Source organism: Nerophis lumbriciformis, linkage group LG12, assembly GCF_033978685.3.
Source record: "Nerophis lumbriciformis linkage group LG12, RoL_Nlum_v2.1, whole genome shotgun sequence".
Classification (NCBI taxonomy): Eukaryota; Metazoa; Chordata; class Actinopteri; order Syngnathiformes; family Syngnathidae; genus Nerophis; species Nerophis lumbriciformis.
In genome coordinates, this window is record NC_084559.2 from 7,783,961 (window position 1) to 7,798,413 (window position 14,453).

At 41.1% G+C, this 14,453-nt stretch overlaps 1 protein-coding gene across 1 annotated transcript in view; it reads left to right on the forward strand.

Moving 5' to 3' along the window:
• The window catches only part of dock5 (dedicator of cytokinesis 5), a 125,799-nt gene that overhangs the window by 102,235 nt on the left and 9,111 nt on the right, over window positions 1-14,453 (forward strand). The window contains exons 41-47 of the mRNA XM_061985842.2: window positions 824-905; window positions 982-1,066; window positions 1,202-1,288; window positions 1,381-1,557; window positions 7,100-7,183; window positions 7,251-7,388; window positions 7,601-7,761. Of these exons, the coding sequence (XP_061841826.1) occupies window positions 824-905; window positions 982-1,066; window positions 1,202-1,288; window positions 1,381-1,557; window positions 7,100-7,183; window positions 7,251-7,388; window positions 7,601-7,761 (814 nt within the window). The remainder of the gene's footprint in view (window positions 1-823; window positions 906-981; window positions 1,067-1,201; window positions 1,289-1,380; window positions 1,558-7,099; window positions 7,184-7,250; window positions 7,389-7,600; window positions 7,762-14,453) is intronic.

A 14,453-nucleotide genomic window follows, 5' to 3' on the forward strand; every position in this document is an offset into this window, starting at 1 on the left:
CCGTAGTTACGAGACCGAAACTTTATGAAAATGAATCTTAATATTTATCCATATATAAAGCGCACCGGGTTATAAGGCGCACTGTCAGCTTTTGAGAAAATTTGTGGTTTTTAGGTGCGCCTTATAGTGCGGAAAATACGGTAAATCAATCATTCATGACAACTTTAATTTTGCTACAGTAGACAATTAGACAAATATATTATTTTTACAGTGCCTACTGAGTTAGAATGAGAGAGAAAGACCTGGTTGAGTTTAGTAAAGATCATTTCTATTGCATTTCAGCCTTTTAATGGCAGTTTAAGCTCATCAAAGCTCTCGGAAATTGTGCATTGTTTTCTGATGCCATCTGGTGGTAACATGATGCAATTACACAGCAAAACAATATTTTCTTTTTTTTTAATTGGCAAGAATGAGATTGATTTTCATAGATAAACCATAGTAATAAACCAAGATCACAGTGTTTAAAAAAACCCTTCAAACTGAACAATCATCACAGGTAATGCCCGAGTTTGTTCGGCGCAATGTTTTGTCATACCATAAGCAAAAAGGTATACACAAACTGGGGAACATCTCTGGCAACATTTTGGCAAAATGGAATCTTGAAAAGTGATCATTGTGCCACTGTATTGTTCTTAGGACAAGTACACGTTATCTCATATATTGATGTGGGGGAAACTGAAAAGATGTGAATTGCCATCAAACGTCTCAATTCTGTGGATGCAAACTTACATTCACACAGTCACCAAATTAAGAAGAAAAAAACTAGTTTGATTTGACTCCTCCATCAGAGTATTTCTGTTCTTTATCCTTATCTGAACTTCAGACATCCAGTGTTTTACGGTCAAGCCGGTGCTTGTTGTCCCACAGCAGTTTAAAGACAAGGGGGTTCCAGAGCAAATATTAAAGTGAATAACAGAACCATCAGACATCCTGAGATTTATAATTCTATCAGCCAAACTCACAAATTATTTTTTCTTGCAGTTATTACCGAACCAATGAAGTGGACCAATTCCAGTACTCTAGGCCCTTCAGAAAGGGTGAAAAGGATCCAGACAATGAGTTTGCAGTGAGTGGCTTTTAATATTCCTGACAGATTAAAGATCATATCTGTAATCTCACGAGCATAAATTCCTCAAAATGTGTAAGCATCCCTGTGTTATGTGGCTGTAACTCCATTGTTGTCATGAATGGATCCCTGCAGACCATGTGGATTGAGAGAAGCACTTATTTTACTGCCTATCGCTTCCCTGGGATTCTGAAATGGTTTGAAGTCAAATCTGTCTCAGTGGTAAGAAGCAGCGTTGTTATGTTTATTCTATTCCATGCCTAGCATTAATCCAACTCTTCTTCATTCTGATAAAAAAAACCTTGTCTTTGCAGGAGGAGATCAGTCCGCTGCAGAATGCCATCGAGACCATGGAGATGGCCAATGAAAAGCTGAGTAACCTGGTCCAGCAGCAAGCCTGCGACCGCTCCTTGTCCATCAACCCATTGTCCATGATGCTCAGCGGCATCGTTGACCCTGCCGTCATGGGCGGCTTCTCCAACTATGAGAAGGTCTTCTACAGCGACACATGTTGTGATTTGAGCTGCATTAGGATCAGACTCTGTTTGTGTGCACAGGCCTGAGAAAATAATTGAGTTGGGAAATCATACCTGCCAACTACTCCGGTTTTCCCGTAATTAGTACGGTTTTCATCAACCTATTCCGGGTTACGGTTGCAGTGATAAAAAATACGGATTTCATTCATTTAAAAACATTTTTTCTTTTAAAGTTTTATTCACGAAATCGCGTAACAACTAGGGCTGCAGCTAACGATGATTTTTCTATCGATTAATCTATAGATTATTTTTTCGATTAATCGGTTAATCTATAGATTATTTTTTCGATTAATCTATAGATTATTTTTCCTTTTACCGATTTTTTTTTAAATTTAAAATGAAGAGGAATAAATGTAAATGTAGGCCAGTTTTTTCAAAAGGCATGGCTTTTATTTACAAAAAAAAAAGTATGGCCACTCAGTCAACATTGACAACAACATGACAAAATATTCTGTAACAATGTAAACATTTAAAACTTTTAACATTTAACAAAATTAAAAGTAGCTTATTTGCTTTTTAATGTGCAAATATAAAAGTAAACATCCAGTGCAAATCTTAATATTCTGGAATAGTATAAGCATTTCAAAAGTAAAAGTATTGCTTATTTTGCTTTAAAATGTGCAAAAATAAAGATAAACATCCAATACAAAAAAGTGCAAAACGGAAATATTCTGTAACAAGTGTAAACATTTCAACAAAAGTAAAAGTATTGCTTATTTGCTAAAATGTGCAAAAATAAAGCTAAACATCCAATACAAAAAAGTGTACAGTGTAAACATTTCAACAAAAGTAAAAGTATTGCTTATTTTGCTTAATAACACAACAATGATAGTATGATTAAAGTGAAAGTTAATTGTTGGTTTGTACATAGTATATGTAACTGTTAATGTTGTAAAAGGTATTTGCACAACTAATTAACGTTAGCGTTTGTGACACGTCTTGTGCCGTGGGGTTCTTTCAGGACCGACAGACTGAACGCCAGACGGCTTTGCCAGGTTTACAATCTTTTAATTTTACACAAAGTCTTTTCTCTTCCAACTGCGCGGATCGCGCACCTGGGCACGATTGCGGCGTCGCTCCCGGCGCGCCCCGCCTCGCCGCTCGCTCGCCGCCGCCGCCTCTCCACAGCGTTAAAGAGGAGCGCGTCTTTGTAAACACTGAACAGGCACGCCAAACGCGCCTCTCAGAGCGAAACGGTGCTTTAGTTTATGAATTTACAACGCAGATACAAATGACACATTCATGTTTTTGTGTAATAATGACAACGTATACGCACGCGGACGATTGACTTGTTGATGGTGATGGCAAGAACGCTGTTGGGGGTTTTCTTTTCAAATGTTCGTTCATAGCCGTTGTGCTGCTATGATAGGCCATTTCCGCTCGACACAGTGTGCATACAACAACATTATTAAGCCGTTTATTGAACTACTCCCACACTTTTGACGACTTTTGGCGTGCTTTTTTCCCCTCGCTCGCATCGTCTGCTTTGCGCTCCGCCATGACAGTAAAGTAGTGTGACGTAAATATGCGACGCGCCGACGCACAAAAACGGCGTCGACGTATTTACGTAACCGATGACGTCGACTACGTCGACGCGTCGTTTCAGCCTTAGTAACAACAATGACAATCGACACTGCTTCCCGTAACTTCCTATCGAGCCATTCCGAATGCCATGCGCGAGGCTATTTATAGCACCGCTGCCAAGCACGAGGCACCTGTTGCCCATTGTTTCCAAACGAGCGAACGATCATGGAATCAGCCGGAGAAAAATCGCAAACGAGTCTTAAACTGAAAAGAAAACTGCAGTCATTCCGTGAAGAATATTCAAAAGCCTATCCGGGAATAATTATCCGTTCCAAAAAGGGTGAAAACTACGCGAATTGCACCTTGTGCAGACAAGATTTTTCGATCGGACACGGAGGAATTAGCGATGTAAAAGACCACGTTGGGACAAAAAAACACAAGTCTAATGCCGTTGCTAAATTTGGATTTTAGCCACAAAAAGGTAATGACACCAATGTTATCTATTGGAATTGTTTAGTACTGTTATACTGTTAAAAGTGTTTATACTATTTATGCTTTCAAGTCCAAGTTGAAGAAATCTTGTTAAATGTTGACAGCATAACTACCAAAATACAGAAGTATGTCCTTAATATTTTTGCAGTGCTATTTCTGTTGAAAAGTTCAAATGATTACATTAGAGATGTGATGTGCCACTTTTCAAGTGTCTGATGGCTTCAATTAATTTTCATTAATTTGAATCCTTTTGAAAGGCTTACAAAAAAACTACATTTGAATTGTAATTCCATGCTATTGACAGGACTATTAATTTTAATGAAGTTAGCTTACCATGTTTACAGTATGATAATTGTGATAGAAATGTGAATTTTAGGCACAGAATATTTTTTACAATTGAACAAGGCAGTAGATTATACAAGCTTGGACAGAAAGTTAATAATGACACCAATTTTTTTTTTAATGGAATTGTTTAGTACTGTTTTACCATTTGTTTACTGTAAAAAGTGTTTATACTTTCAATGAACAAATTGAAGTCTTGTGAAAGGTTGACAGGATAACTGGCATTAACTGTCAAAATAATTTCAAACTATTGAAGTTAGCTTACAGAATAAACATGTCAATCAACCCATATGATTTTTGCTGTAATATTTTTGTTTTGAAAAGTCACTGTGACTGATAGAAAAGTGATGGTTTTAGCAACATTTTAACCTGTCTGAATGCAATCAATCATTTTGCGTCGGCTCCCCTGAACCCCCCACCAGGACTTTGTCCTGGACCTACCGGGGCCTGCGGCCCCTGGACCCTGGCTACTAGGTTTTTCTGATTTCAAAAGTTGGCAGGTATGAGAAATGATTTGACGCTGTTAGTGTGCCAAATTACACACCTAACAAGTAATGAAGCTTGCCTGTTCAGCTATTGGATCAAGATGTCTGCACAGCACCTGATGGCCCTTTTTATGCATCTATATAATGTCTATTTTCATAAAGGTTTGTTGATGTGCAATTAACATTTGGCTCAAAAGGACTGCATTCTGTTTGTGGCAGCGATGGCTTGGTGTCATTTTCAAATTTGCATAATTGGCTATTTGCAAAAAAGTGAGTAAAAACAGAAAAGGAGAAGAAATATGTTTAGAACGACAAATTAAATTGCTTTTGTTTTTTATTTCAAAACAAGATGTGCACTTTCAGTGGTGGGAAGTGTCCACTGCAGCACTCGCCATTAGTGCTTTCTTGTCAGAGTTAAGTCTCTTAATTAGATCTGTTGTTAATTGCTTTCTTTTTTAGAGGGGGTCTAATTAACTCGCTAAAAATAGCAAAGTTGCTAAGTCAGCAACATTGATCCTTCTTGCTCTCTTCTTATTCTCTGGCGTATACAGGTAAAAGCCAGTAAATTAGAATATTTTGAAAAACTTGATTTATTTCAGTAATTGCATTCAAAAGGTGTAACTTGTACATTATATTTATTCATTGCACACAGACTGATGCATTCAAATGTTTATTTCATTTAATTTTGATGATTTGAAGTGGCAACAAATGAAAATCCAAAATTCCGTGTGTCACAAAATTAGAATATTACTTAAGGCTAATACAAAAAAGGGATTTTTAGAAATGTTGGCCAACTGAAAAGTATGAAAATGAAAAATATGAGCATGTACAATACTCAATACTTGGTTGGAGCTCCTTTTGCCTCAATTACTGCGTTAATGCGGCGTGGCATGGAGTCGATGAGTTTCTGGCACTGCTCAGGTGTTATGAGAGCCCAGGTTGCTCTGATAGTGGCCTTCAACTCTTCTGCGTTTTTGGGTCTGGCATTCTGCATCTTCCTTTTCACAATACCCCACAGATTTTCTATGGGGCTAAGGTCAGGGGAGTTGGCGGGCCAATTTAGAACAGAAATACCATGGTCCATAAACCAGGCACGGGTAGATTTTGCGCTGTGTGCAGGCGCCAAGTCCTGTTGGAACTTGAAATCTCCATCTCCATAGAGCAGGTCAGCAGCAGGAAGCATGAAGTGCTCTAAAACTTGCTGGTAGACGGCTGCGTTGACCCTGGATCTCAGGAAACAGAGTGGACCGACACCAGCAGATGACATGGCACCCCAAACCATCACTGATGGTGGAAACTTTACACTAGACTTCAGGCAACGTGGATCCTGTGCCTCTCCTGTCTTCCTTCAGACTCTGGGACCTCGATTTCCAAAGGAAATGCAAAATTTGCATGGTTGGGTGATGGTTTGGGGTGCCATGTCATCTGCTGGTGTCGGTCCACTCTGTTTCCTGAGATCCAGGGTCAACGCAGCCGTCTACCAGCAAGTTTCAGAGCACTTCATGCTTCCTGCTGCTGACCTGCTCTATGGAGATGGAGATTTCAAGTTCCAACAGGACTTGGCGCCTGCACACAGCGCAAAATCTACCCGTGCCTGGTTTACAGACCATGGTATTTCTGTTCTAAATTGGCCCGCCAACTCCCCTGACCTTAGCCCCATAGAAAATCTGTGGGGTATTGTGAAAAGGAAGATGCAGAATGCCAGACCCAAAAACGCAGAAGAGTTGAAGGCCACTATCAGAGCAACCTGGGCTCTCATAACACCTGAGCAGTGCCAGAAACTCATCGACTCCATGCCACGCCGCATTAACGCAGTAATTGAGGCAAAAGGAGCTCCAACCAAGTATTGAGTATTGTACATGCTCATATTTTTCATTTTCATACTTTTCAGTTGGCCAACATTTCTAAAAATCCCTTTTTTGTATTAGCCTTAAGTAATATTCTCATTTTGTGACACACGGAATTTTGGATTTTCATTTGTTGCCACTTCAAATCATCAAAATTAAATGAAATAAACATTTGAATGCATCAGTCTGTGTGCAATGAATAAATATAATGTACAAGTTACACCTTTTGAATGCAATTACTGAAATAAATAAAGTTTTTCAAAATATTCTAATTTACTGGCTTTTACCTGTAACGAGGTAGAGGTGGGAAGAATGATCGATTATTTGACGTTTCCCAATTGAAACGTGGACGATTCTGAATCCATGGACAGATGTCTAAATATTGATTGTTTGTTAAATGAAGTAAAGTTGTGCCTCGCCACATCGGGCTTCAAACATTGCTGCTTTGATGTTTTTGAAAAGCAAATTCTACAATTTATCAAGAAGTTTCAAGTAGAAAATGGCTAAATCAAGTTAAAGTATCAACACTACAGTTGTGTTGGCCACTAGAGGAGACCAAATCAATCAGTATCGTGCTCAGGAAGTCTTACGATATTGAATTAGAAGGTGACTAAAGGGTTTTATTGAAAAAACATGTTATCTGCATCATCCTATACAAATGTATGTTTAACTAATACAAGTAGAGACCATCAGTTCTTGCTGATACTCTAGCCTCACTGTCAAGATGTGGAAACATATCCAGTGTCGCTCGCAGCTCAATTTAAAGTGTGCATGTGAAAAATGCTTCAAAATATCTGTCCTCCGTAGGCATTTTTCACTGACACCTACACCCACGAGCACCCGGAAGACCGCGAACGTATTGATTCCCTTAAACACCTCATCGCCCTGCAGGTAAGTCCGCGCACCCCAAAGCTCAACATATTGCGTAACTCTTAAAGTGCACGTCTTCCCTTTTCAGATCCCTCTCTTGGCAGATGGCATCCGCATCCACGGGGAGAAGACGACAGAGCAGCTGAAGCCCTTACACAACCGTCTGGTTACTTGTTTCCAGGACCTTCGGGAGAAAGTGGAGAAGCATTACGGCGTCATAACCTTGGTGCGTTGCCAAGTGCAAACTCAATTTAAAGGAAGAAAGTGCCAACTTAAGCCTTTGGCCTCCTTCACTTCCTCCCGCATTCAAAGCAGAGTGTACATTATATTAGGCCGGGCTAATAAATTGTAGCTGGTCCTTTGTGGCCGGCGTCTGTCATTGTGTGCCTCCCCTGCATGGATTCTCTAATGATGCTTAATCCTATTTGTGTGTCCCAGCCCTGCTCTCTCACTGAGAGGAAGAAGAGTCGCGTAGGCTCTGTTGTGATGCCCTACATCCTGTCCTCCACACTGCGTCGCATGTCCACTGTCTCAACCCTCTCCAACGCCTCCAGTGGCTCTGCATCATCCCACGGACATTCCTACATTTCCTCCCAAGAGTTAGTGCCGCTCCTTTTGTCACCCAATGTCCAAGTTTGTTGTACTTTGCTTTGTGCTCCTTTGACCCTACTCTCCCATCTGCGCTGAGGTCTTTCTTAGGAACTTGAAGTTATGCACCTTCCTCTTGTTTGTGTACCGTATTTTCCGCACCATAAGGCGCCCTGGGTTATAAGTCGCGCCTTCAATGAACGGCATATTTCAAAACTTTGTCCACCTATAAGCCGCCCCGTGTTGTAAGCCGCATCTAACTGCGCTAAAGGAATGTCAAAAAAACAGTCAGATAGGTCAGTCAAACTTTAATAATATATTAAAACCAGCGTGATGTGGGCGCGCATGGAGTCGTATATCAACATGGACGAAGCTGCGTGAAAAAAGCCACCCGGCCTCTTCGCGTAAACTTAAACTTACCTTAACCACTCGCTCATCTTTTCTTCATCCATCCCTTCGAGTTAGCTTTTATGATGACGCCGGCTGGAAAGGTCTCTTTTGGCAAGGTCTTCCTTTTGAATATCACCATGGGTGGAAGTTTCTGGCCATTAGCATGGCAAGCTAGAACCACAGTGAAGGATGACTTCTCATTCCCTGTGGTGCGAATATTCACCGTACGTGCTCCCGTTGTATCCACAGTGCGGTTCACAGGAATATCAAAAGTCAGTGGAACCTCGTCCATGTTGATAATGTTCTCTGGCCGGATCTTTTTTTCAGCTATCTTGTTTTTACAATATGCACGGAAAGTAGCCAGCTTTTCTTGAAAGTCTTTAGGCAGTTGCTGTGAAATAGTAGTCCGTGTGCGGATGGAGAGATTGCGTCTTTTCATGAACCGGATCCCTGTCGCTTAGTAGGAGCCATTTTGTGGTCTTTACAAATGTAAACACACAAAGGAAATGAAACGTACGGTAATATCCGCGCGCTTTTTCTTCTTCTACGCGGGCGGGTGGTTGCTTACAGTAGAAGAAGAAGCGCTTCCTGTTCTATGGGGGCGGGTGCTTACCTTGGCGGTTGCTTGCGTAGAAGAAGAAGCACTTCCTCTTCTACGGGGAAAAAAGATGGCGGCTGTTTACCGTAGTTGCGAGACCGAAACTTTATGAAAATGAATCTTAATATTAATCCATATATAAAGCGCACCGGGTTATAAGGCGCACTGTCAGCTTTTGAGTAAATTTGTGGTTTTTAGGTGCGGCTAATAGTGCGGAAAATACGGTAAGTTAGGCAAAAGTGCTTAAAGGGGACCGATTATGCAACGAGTCCGCCATTGTAGTCCATAAGCTCAATCTTTTTTCTGTCCTCTTGTTGTGGGACAGACTGGATCATACAAACCCTGTTTCCATGAGTTGGGAAATTGTGTTAGATGTAAATATAAACGGAATACAATGATTTGCAAATCATTTTCAAGCCATATTCAGTTGAATATGCTACAAAGACAACATATTTGATGTTCAAACTTTTTTTTGCAAATAATAATTAACTTAGAATTTCATGGCTGCTACACGTGCCAAAGTAGTTGGGAAACATTAGTGCCAAAAATCCGAGCGCATAAAAACTGTTATCGCACGCTGATTCTCCACTTCGTGCGCGCGCGCGCGACACCCTTTTGCGCGCGCGTGGTGCCTTTTTGCGCGCGCGCGACGCTTTTCTGCGCGCTCTCTGTGTACTCCTGGCATCTCTCCTCGCGCTGTCATGTTTCTTTTTGGCACTTTGGGGGCGGGTATGCTTAGACGGCCCCTTCTTTCTGATTGGCTGTGAGCATTTTTCATATGACCAATCATTCTCCAGCGTAGCAACGTTGTAGCCATCTTACCTCGGACATCTAGCCTCAATCATTACATTGATGTCAATGGTACATGTACTAATTACATTACCATAACTTGCTCGATTTTCGACCAATTTACAAACGGTTTGCCTTGTTACAAATCTTATTACATGTAGATATGACATAGGATGCTGTACCTGTTGAAATTACCTCTTTCGCTTTAAAAAAAAAAAGACTTAATTGTGCAACATAGTTGTGTAGGGTCAGTGTTAGTCGGTTCTCTGATTATTTTAAACTGTTTCAGAATACATTATTAAAAGCTATTTTTAATATTTTAAAAACAAAATTCAAAGATGATTTCATTAATTTTATGGCTGAATCAAAAGAAATTCCATAAATTAGAAAACAAATGTTCAAGAAGAAGTGAAAATATAAAATAATGTTATTGCTGGTGGACCAGTTCTGGCTGAAAGATGTGATTATGGTGTTTGTTGTCTTATTATTTATTTGGCTCACATTTTGTATTACCCTGTATTGTGTTTATGTGCTATGAAATAACCTTCATCAGCGCGCCACATTTTTTTATCCACTTCTTCCTCCGTAAATCTTGATACATATTGACGATGACCCGCCCTGCTATACTTCTGATTGGCTCTGAGCATTTTTCAGCATTTTTCGCCTGACCAATCAGAAAGAAGGGGCCGTCTAAGCATACCCGCCCCCAAAGTGCCAAAAAGAAACATGACAGCGCGAGGAGAGATGCCAGGAGTACACAGAGAGCGCGCAGAAAGGAACCGCGCGCGCGCAAAAAGGCACCACGCGCGCGCAAAATGGTGTCGCGCGCGCGCACGAAGTGGAGAATCAGCGCGCGATAACAGTTTTTATGCGCTCGGATTTTTGGCACTAATGTGACGCCATACATAGGGCGGCATGGCGTAGTGGATAGAGCAACCGTGCCAGAAACCTGAGGGTTGCAGGTTCGCTCCCCGCCTCTTACCATCCAAAAAAAAATCGCTGCCGTTGTGTCCTTGGGCGGGACACTTCACCCTTTGCCCCCGGTGCCACTCACACCGGTGAATTGAATGATGAATGATAGGTGGTGGTCGGAGGGGCCGTTGGCGCAAATTGCAGCCATGCTTTCGTCAGTCTACCCCAGGGCAGCTGTGGCTATGAAAGTAGCTTACCACCACCAGGTGTGAATGAATGATGGGTTCTACATGTAAAGCGACTTTGGGTACTTAGAAAAGCGCTATATAAATCCCAGTTATTATTATTATTATTATTATTATTATACATGTTCACCACTGTGTTTTATCACCTTTTCTTTTAACAACACTCAATAAACAATTGGGAACTGAGGAAATTAATTGTTGAAGCTTTGAAAGTGGAATTCTTTCCCATTCTTGTTTGATGTAGAGCTTCAGTCGTTCAACAGTCCGGGGGTCTCCGCTGTCGTATTTTAGGCTTCATAATGCGCCACACATTTTCGATGGGAGACAGGTCTGGACTGCAGGCGGGCCAGGAAAGTACCCGCACTCTTTTTTTTTACGAAGCCACGCTGTTGTAACACGTGCTGAATGTGGCTTCCCCTTTGGTCCGGATGACACGATGTGGAATATTTCCAAAAACAATTTGAAATGTGGACTCGTCAGACCACAGAACACTTTTCCACTTTGCATGAGTCCATCTTAGATGATCTCGGGCCCAGAGAAGCCGGTGGTGTTTCTGGGTGTTGTTGATAAATGGCTTTGGCTTTGCATAGTAGAGCTTTAACTTGCACTTACAGATGTAGCGACCAACTGTATTTAGTGACAGTGGTTTTCTGAAGTGTTCCTGAGCCCATGTGGTGATATCCTTTAGAGATTGATGTGGGTTTTTGATACAGTGCCGTCTGAGGGATGGAAGGTCACGCTCATTCAATGTTGGTTTCCAGCCATGCCGCTTACGTGGAGTGATTTCTCCACATTCTCTGAACCTTTTGATGATATTATGGAGCGTAGATGTTGAAATCCCTAAAATTTCTTGCAATTGCACTTTGAGAAACGTTGTTCTTAAACTGTTTGACTATTTGCTCACGCAGTTGTGGACAAAGTGGTGTACCTCGCCCCATCCTTTCTTGTGAATGACTGAGCATTTCATGGAATCTACTTTTATACCCAATCATGGCACCCACCTGTTCCCAATTAGCCTGCACACCTGTGGGATGTTCCAAATAAGTGTTTGATGAGCATTCCTCAACTTTATCAGTATTTATTGCCACCTTTCACAACTTATTTGTCACGTGTTGCTGCCATCAAATTCTAAGTTAATGATTATTTGCAAAAAAAAAAAATGTTTATCAGTTTGAACATCAAATATGTTGTCTTTGTAGCATATTCAACTGAATATGGCTTGAAAAGGATTTGCAAATCATTGTATTCCGTTTATATTTACATCTAACACAATTTCCCAACTCATATGGAAACGGGGTTTGTATATGCAACCTTCGCTGTTGCCATTTCTAATAGAAAGTAACCCATAGTTCGGACTTATCAGTCAGTTGACTCCATATAGAAGCGCAAAAAACTACAACATGGATCCTGAAGAGACGGCCAAAAAGCAGCTTGTAGACAATCTGTAAAACATCCTCTGAGCAAAGAACCACCATTACATGTTATGTAGACCACAAGGAAGTCTTTTAAATGTAGAAAAAACCCTCTAAGTCGTGGAAAGTGAACCAATTAGGCGGACTTTGCCATGACGCCTTTTTTTTGGTTGTGGGAAAGTCATGAAGCTTGGAGTTTTACTACCACTTGTGATTGCCATTGACATTCATGAAAAAAACCACTTTGAATCTGAAAAGGCGTTATAAATGTACGCAGTGCTTGTCGCATGAACATGTGTCACCATGGTGATGTAGTGTGTGTATGCACGCTACAAAAACTACTAAATGTGTGGGAGTTTGGCAGTTTAATTTTACCTGTCAAAAAAGCAATTGAATCCATTGATAGGTGCTACATGATTTTCTTCACTAAATAGTCATGGTTTAATGATCACGATCCAGATACGTCTGTTAGTACCAGGATGTTCAAACATGACCATGAAATGCTCAGTCATTCACAAACAAGGACGGGGCGAGGGTCACCACTTTGTCAACAAATGCTTGAGCAAATTGTTTAAGAACAACATTTCTCAACAAGGATTTCAGGGATTTCACCATCTACGCTCCGTAATATCATCAAAAGGGTCAGAGAATGTGGAGAAATCACTACATGTAAGCGGCAAGGCTGAAAACCAACATTGAATGCCCGTGACCTTAGATCCCTCAGGCAGTACTGCATCAAAAAGGGACATCAGTGTGTAAAGGATATCACCACATGGGCTCAGGAACACTTCAGAAACCCACTGTCAGTAACTACAGTTGGTCACTACATCTGTAAGTGCAAGTTAAAACTCTACTATGCAAAGCCAAAGCCATTTATCAACAACACCCAGAAACGCCGCCGGCTTCGCTTGGTCCAAGATCATCTAAGATGGACTGATGCAAAGTGGAAAAGTGTTCTGTGGTCTGACCAGTCCACATTTCAAATTGTTTTTGGAAATTGTGGATGTCGTGTCCTCCGGAACAAAGAGGAAAAGAAGCATGGGGACTGTTCTAGGGTGAAAGTGTAAAAGGCAGCATGTGTGATGGTATGGGGGTGTATTAGTGCCCAAGACATGGGTAACTTACACATCTGTGAAGGCACCATTAATGCTGAAAGGTACATACAGCTTTTGGAGCAACATATGTTGCCATCCAAGTATCAATCAATCAATCAATCAGTGTTTATTTATATAGCCCTAAATCACAAGTGTCTCAAAGGGCTGCACAAGCCACAACGACATCCTCAGTACAAAGCCCACATAAGGGCAAGGAAAAACTCACCCCAGTGGGACGTCGATGTGAATGACTATGAGAAACCTTGGAGAGGACCGCATATGTGGGTAACCCCCCCCCTCTAGGGGAGACCGAATGCAATGGATGTCGAGTGGGTCTAACATAATATTGTGAGAGTCCAGTCCATAGTGGATCCAACATAATAGTGAGAGTCCAGTCCATAGTGGATCTAACATAATAGTGTGAGAGTCCAGTCCATAGTGGATCTAACATAATAGTGTGAGAGTCCAGTCCATAGTGGATCTAACATAATAGTGAGAGTCCAGTCCATAGTGGATCCAACATAATAGTGAGAGTCCAGTCCATAGTGGATCTAACATAATAGTGTGAGAGTCCAGTCCATAGTGGATCTAACATAATAGTGTGAGAGTCCAGTCCATAGTGGATCTAACATAATAGTGAGAGTCCAGTCCATAGTGGATCCAACATAATAGTGAGAGTCCAGTCCATAGTGGATCTAACATAATAGTGTGAGAGTCCAGTCCATAGTGGATCCAACATAATAGTGAGAGTCCAGTCCATAGTGGATCTAACATAATAGTGTGAGAGTCCAGTCCATAGTGGATCTAACATAATAGTGTGAGAGTCCAGTCCATAGTGGATCTAACATAATAGTGAGAGTCCAGTCCATAGTGGATCCAACATAATAGTGAGAGTCCAGTCCATAGTGGATCTAACATAATAGTGTGAGAGTCCAGTCCATAGTGGATCCAACATAATAGTGAGAGTCCAGTCCATAGTGGATCTAACATAATAGTGTGAGAGTCCAGTCCATAGTGGATCTAACATAATAGTGTGAGAGTCCAGTCCATAGTGGATCTAACATAATAGTGAGAGTCCAGTCCATAGTGGATCCAACATAATAGTGAGAGTCCAGTCCATAGTGGATCTAACATAATAGTGTGAGAGTCCAGTCCATAGTGGATCCAACATAATAGTGAGAGTCCAGTCCATAGTGGATCTAACATAATAGTGTGAGAGTCCAGTCCATAGTGGATCTAACATAATAGTGTGAGAGTCCAGTC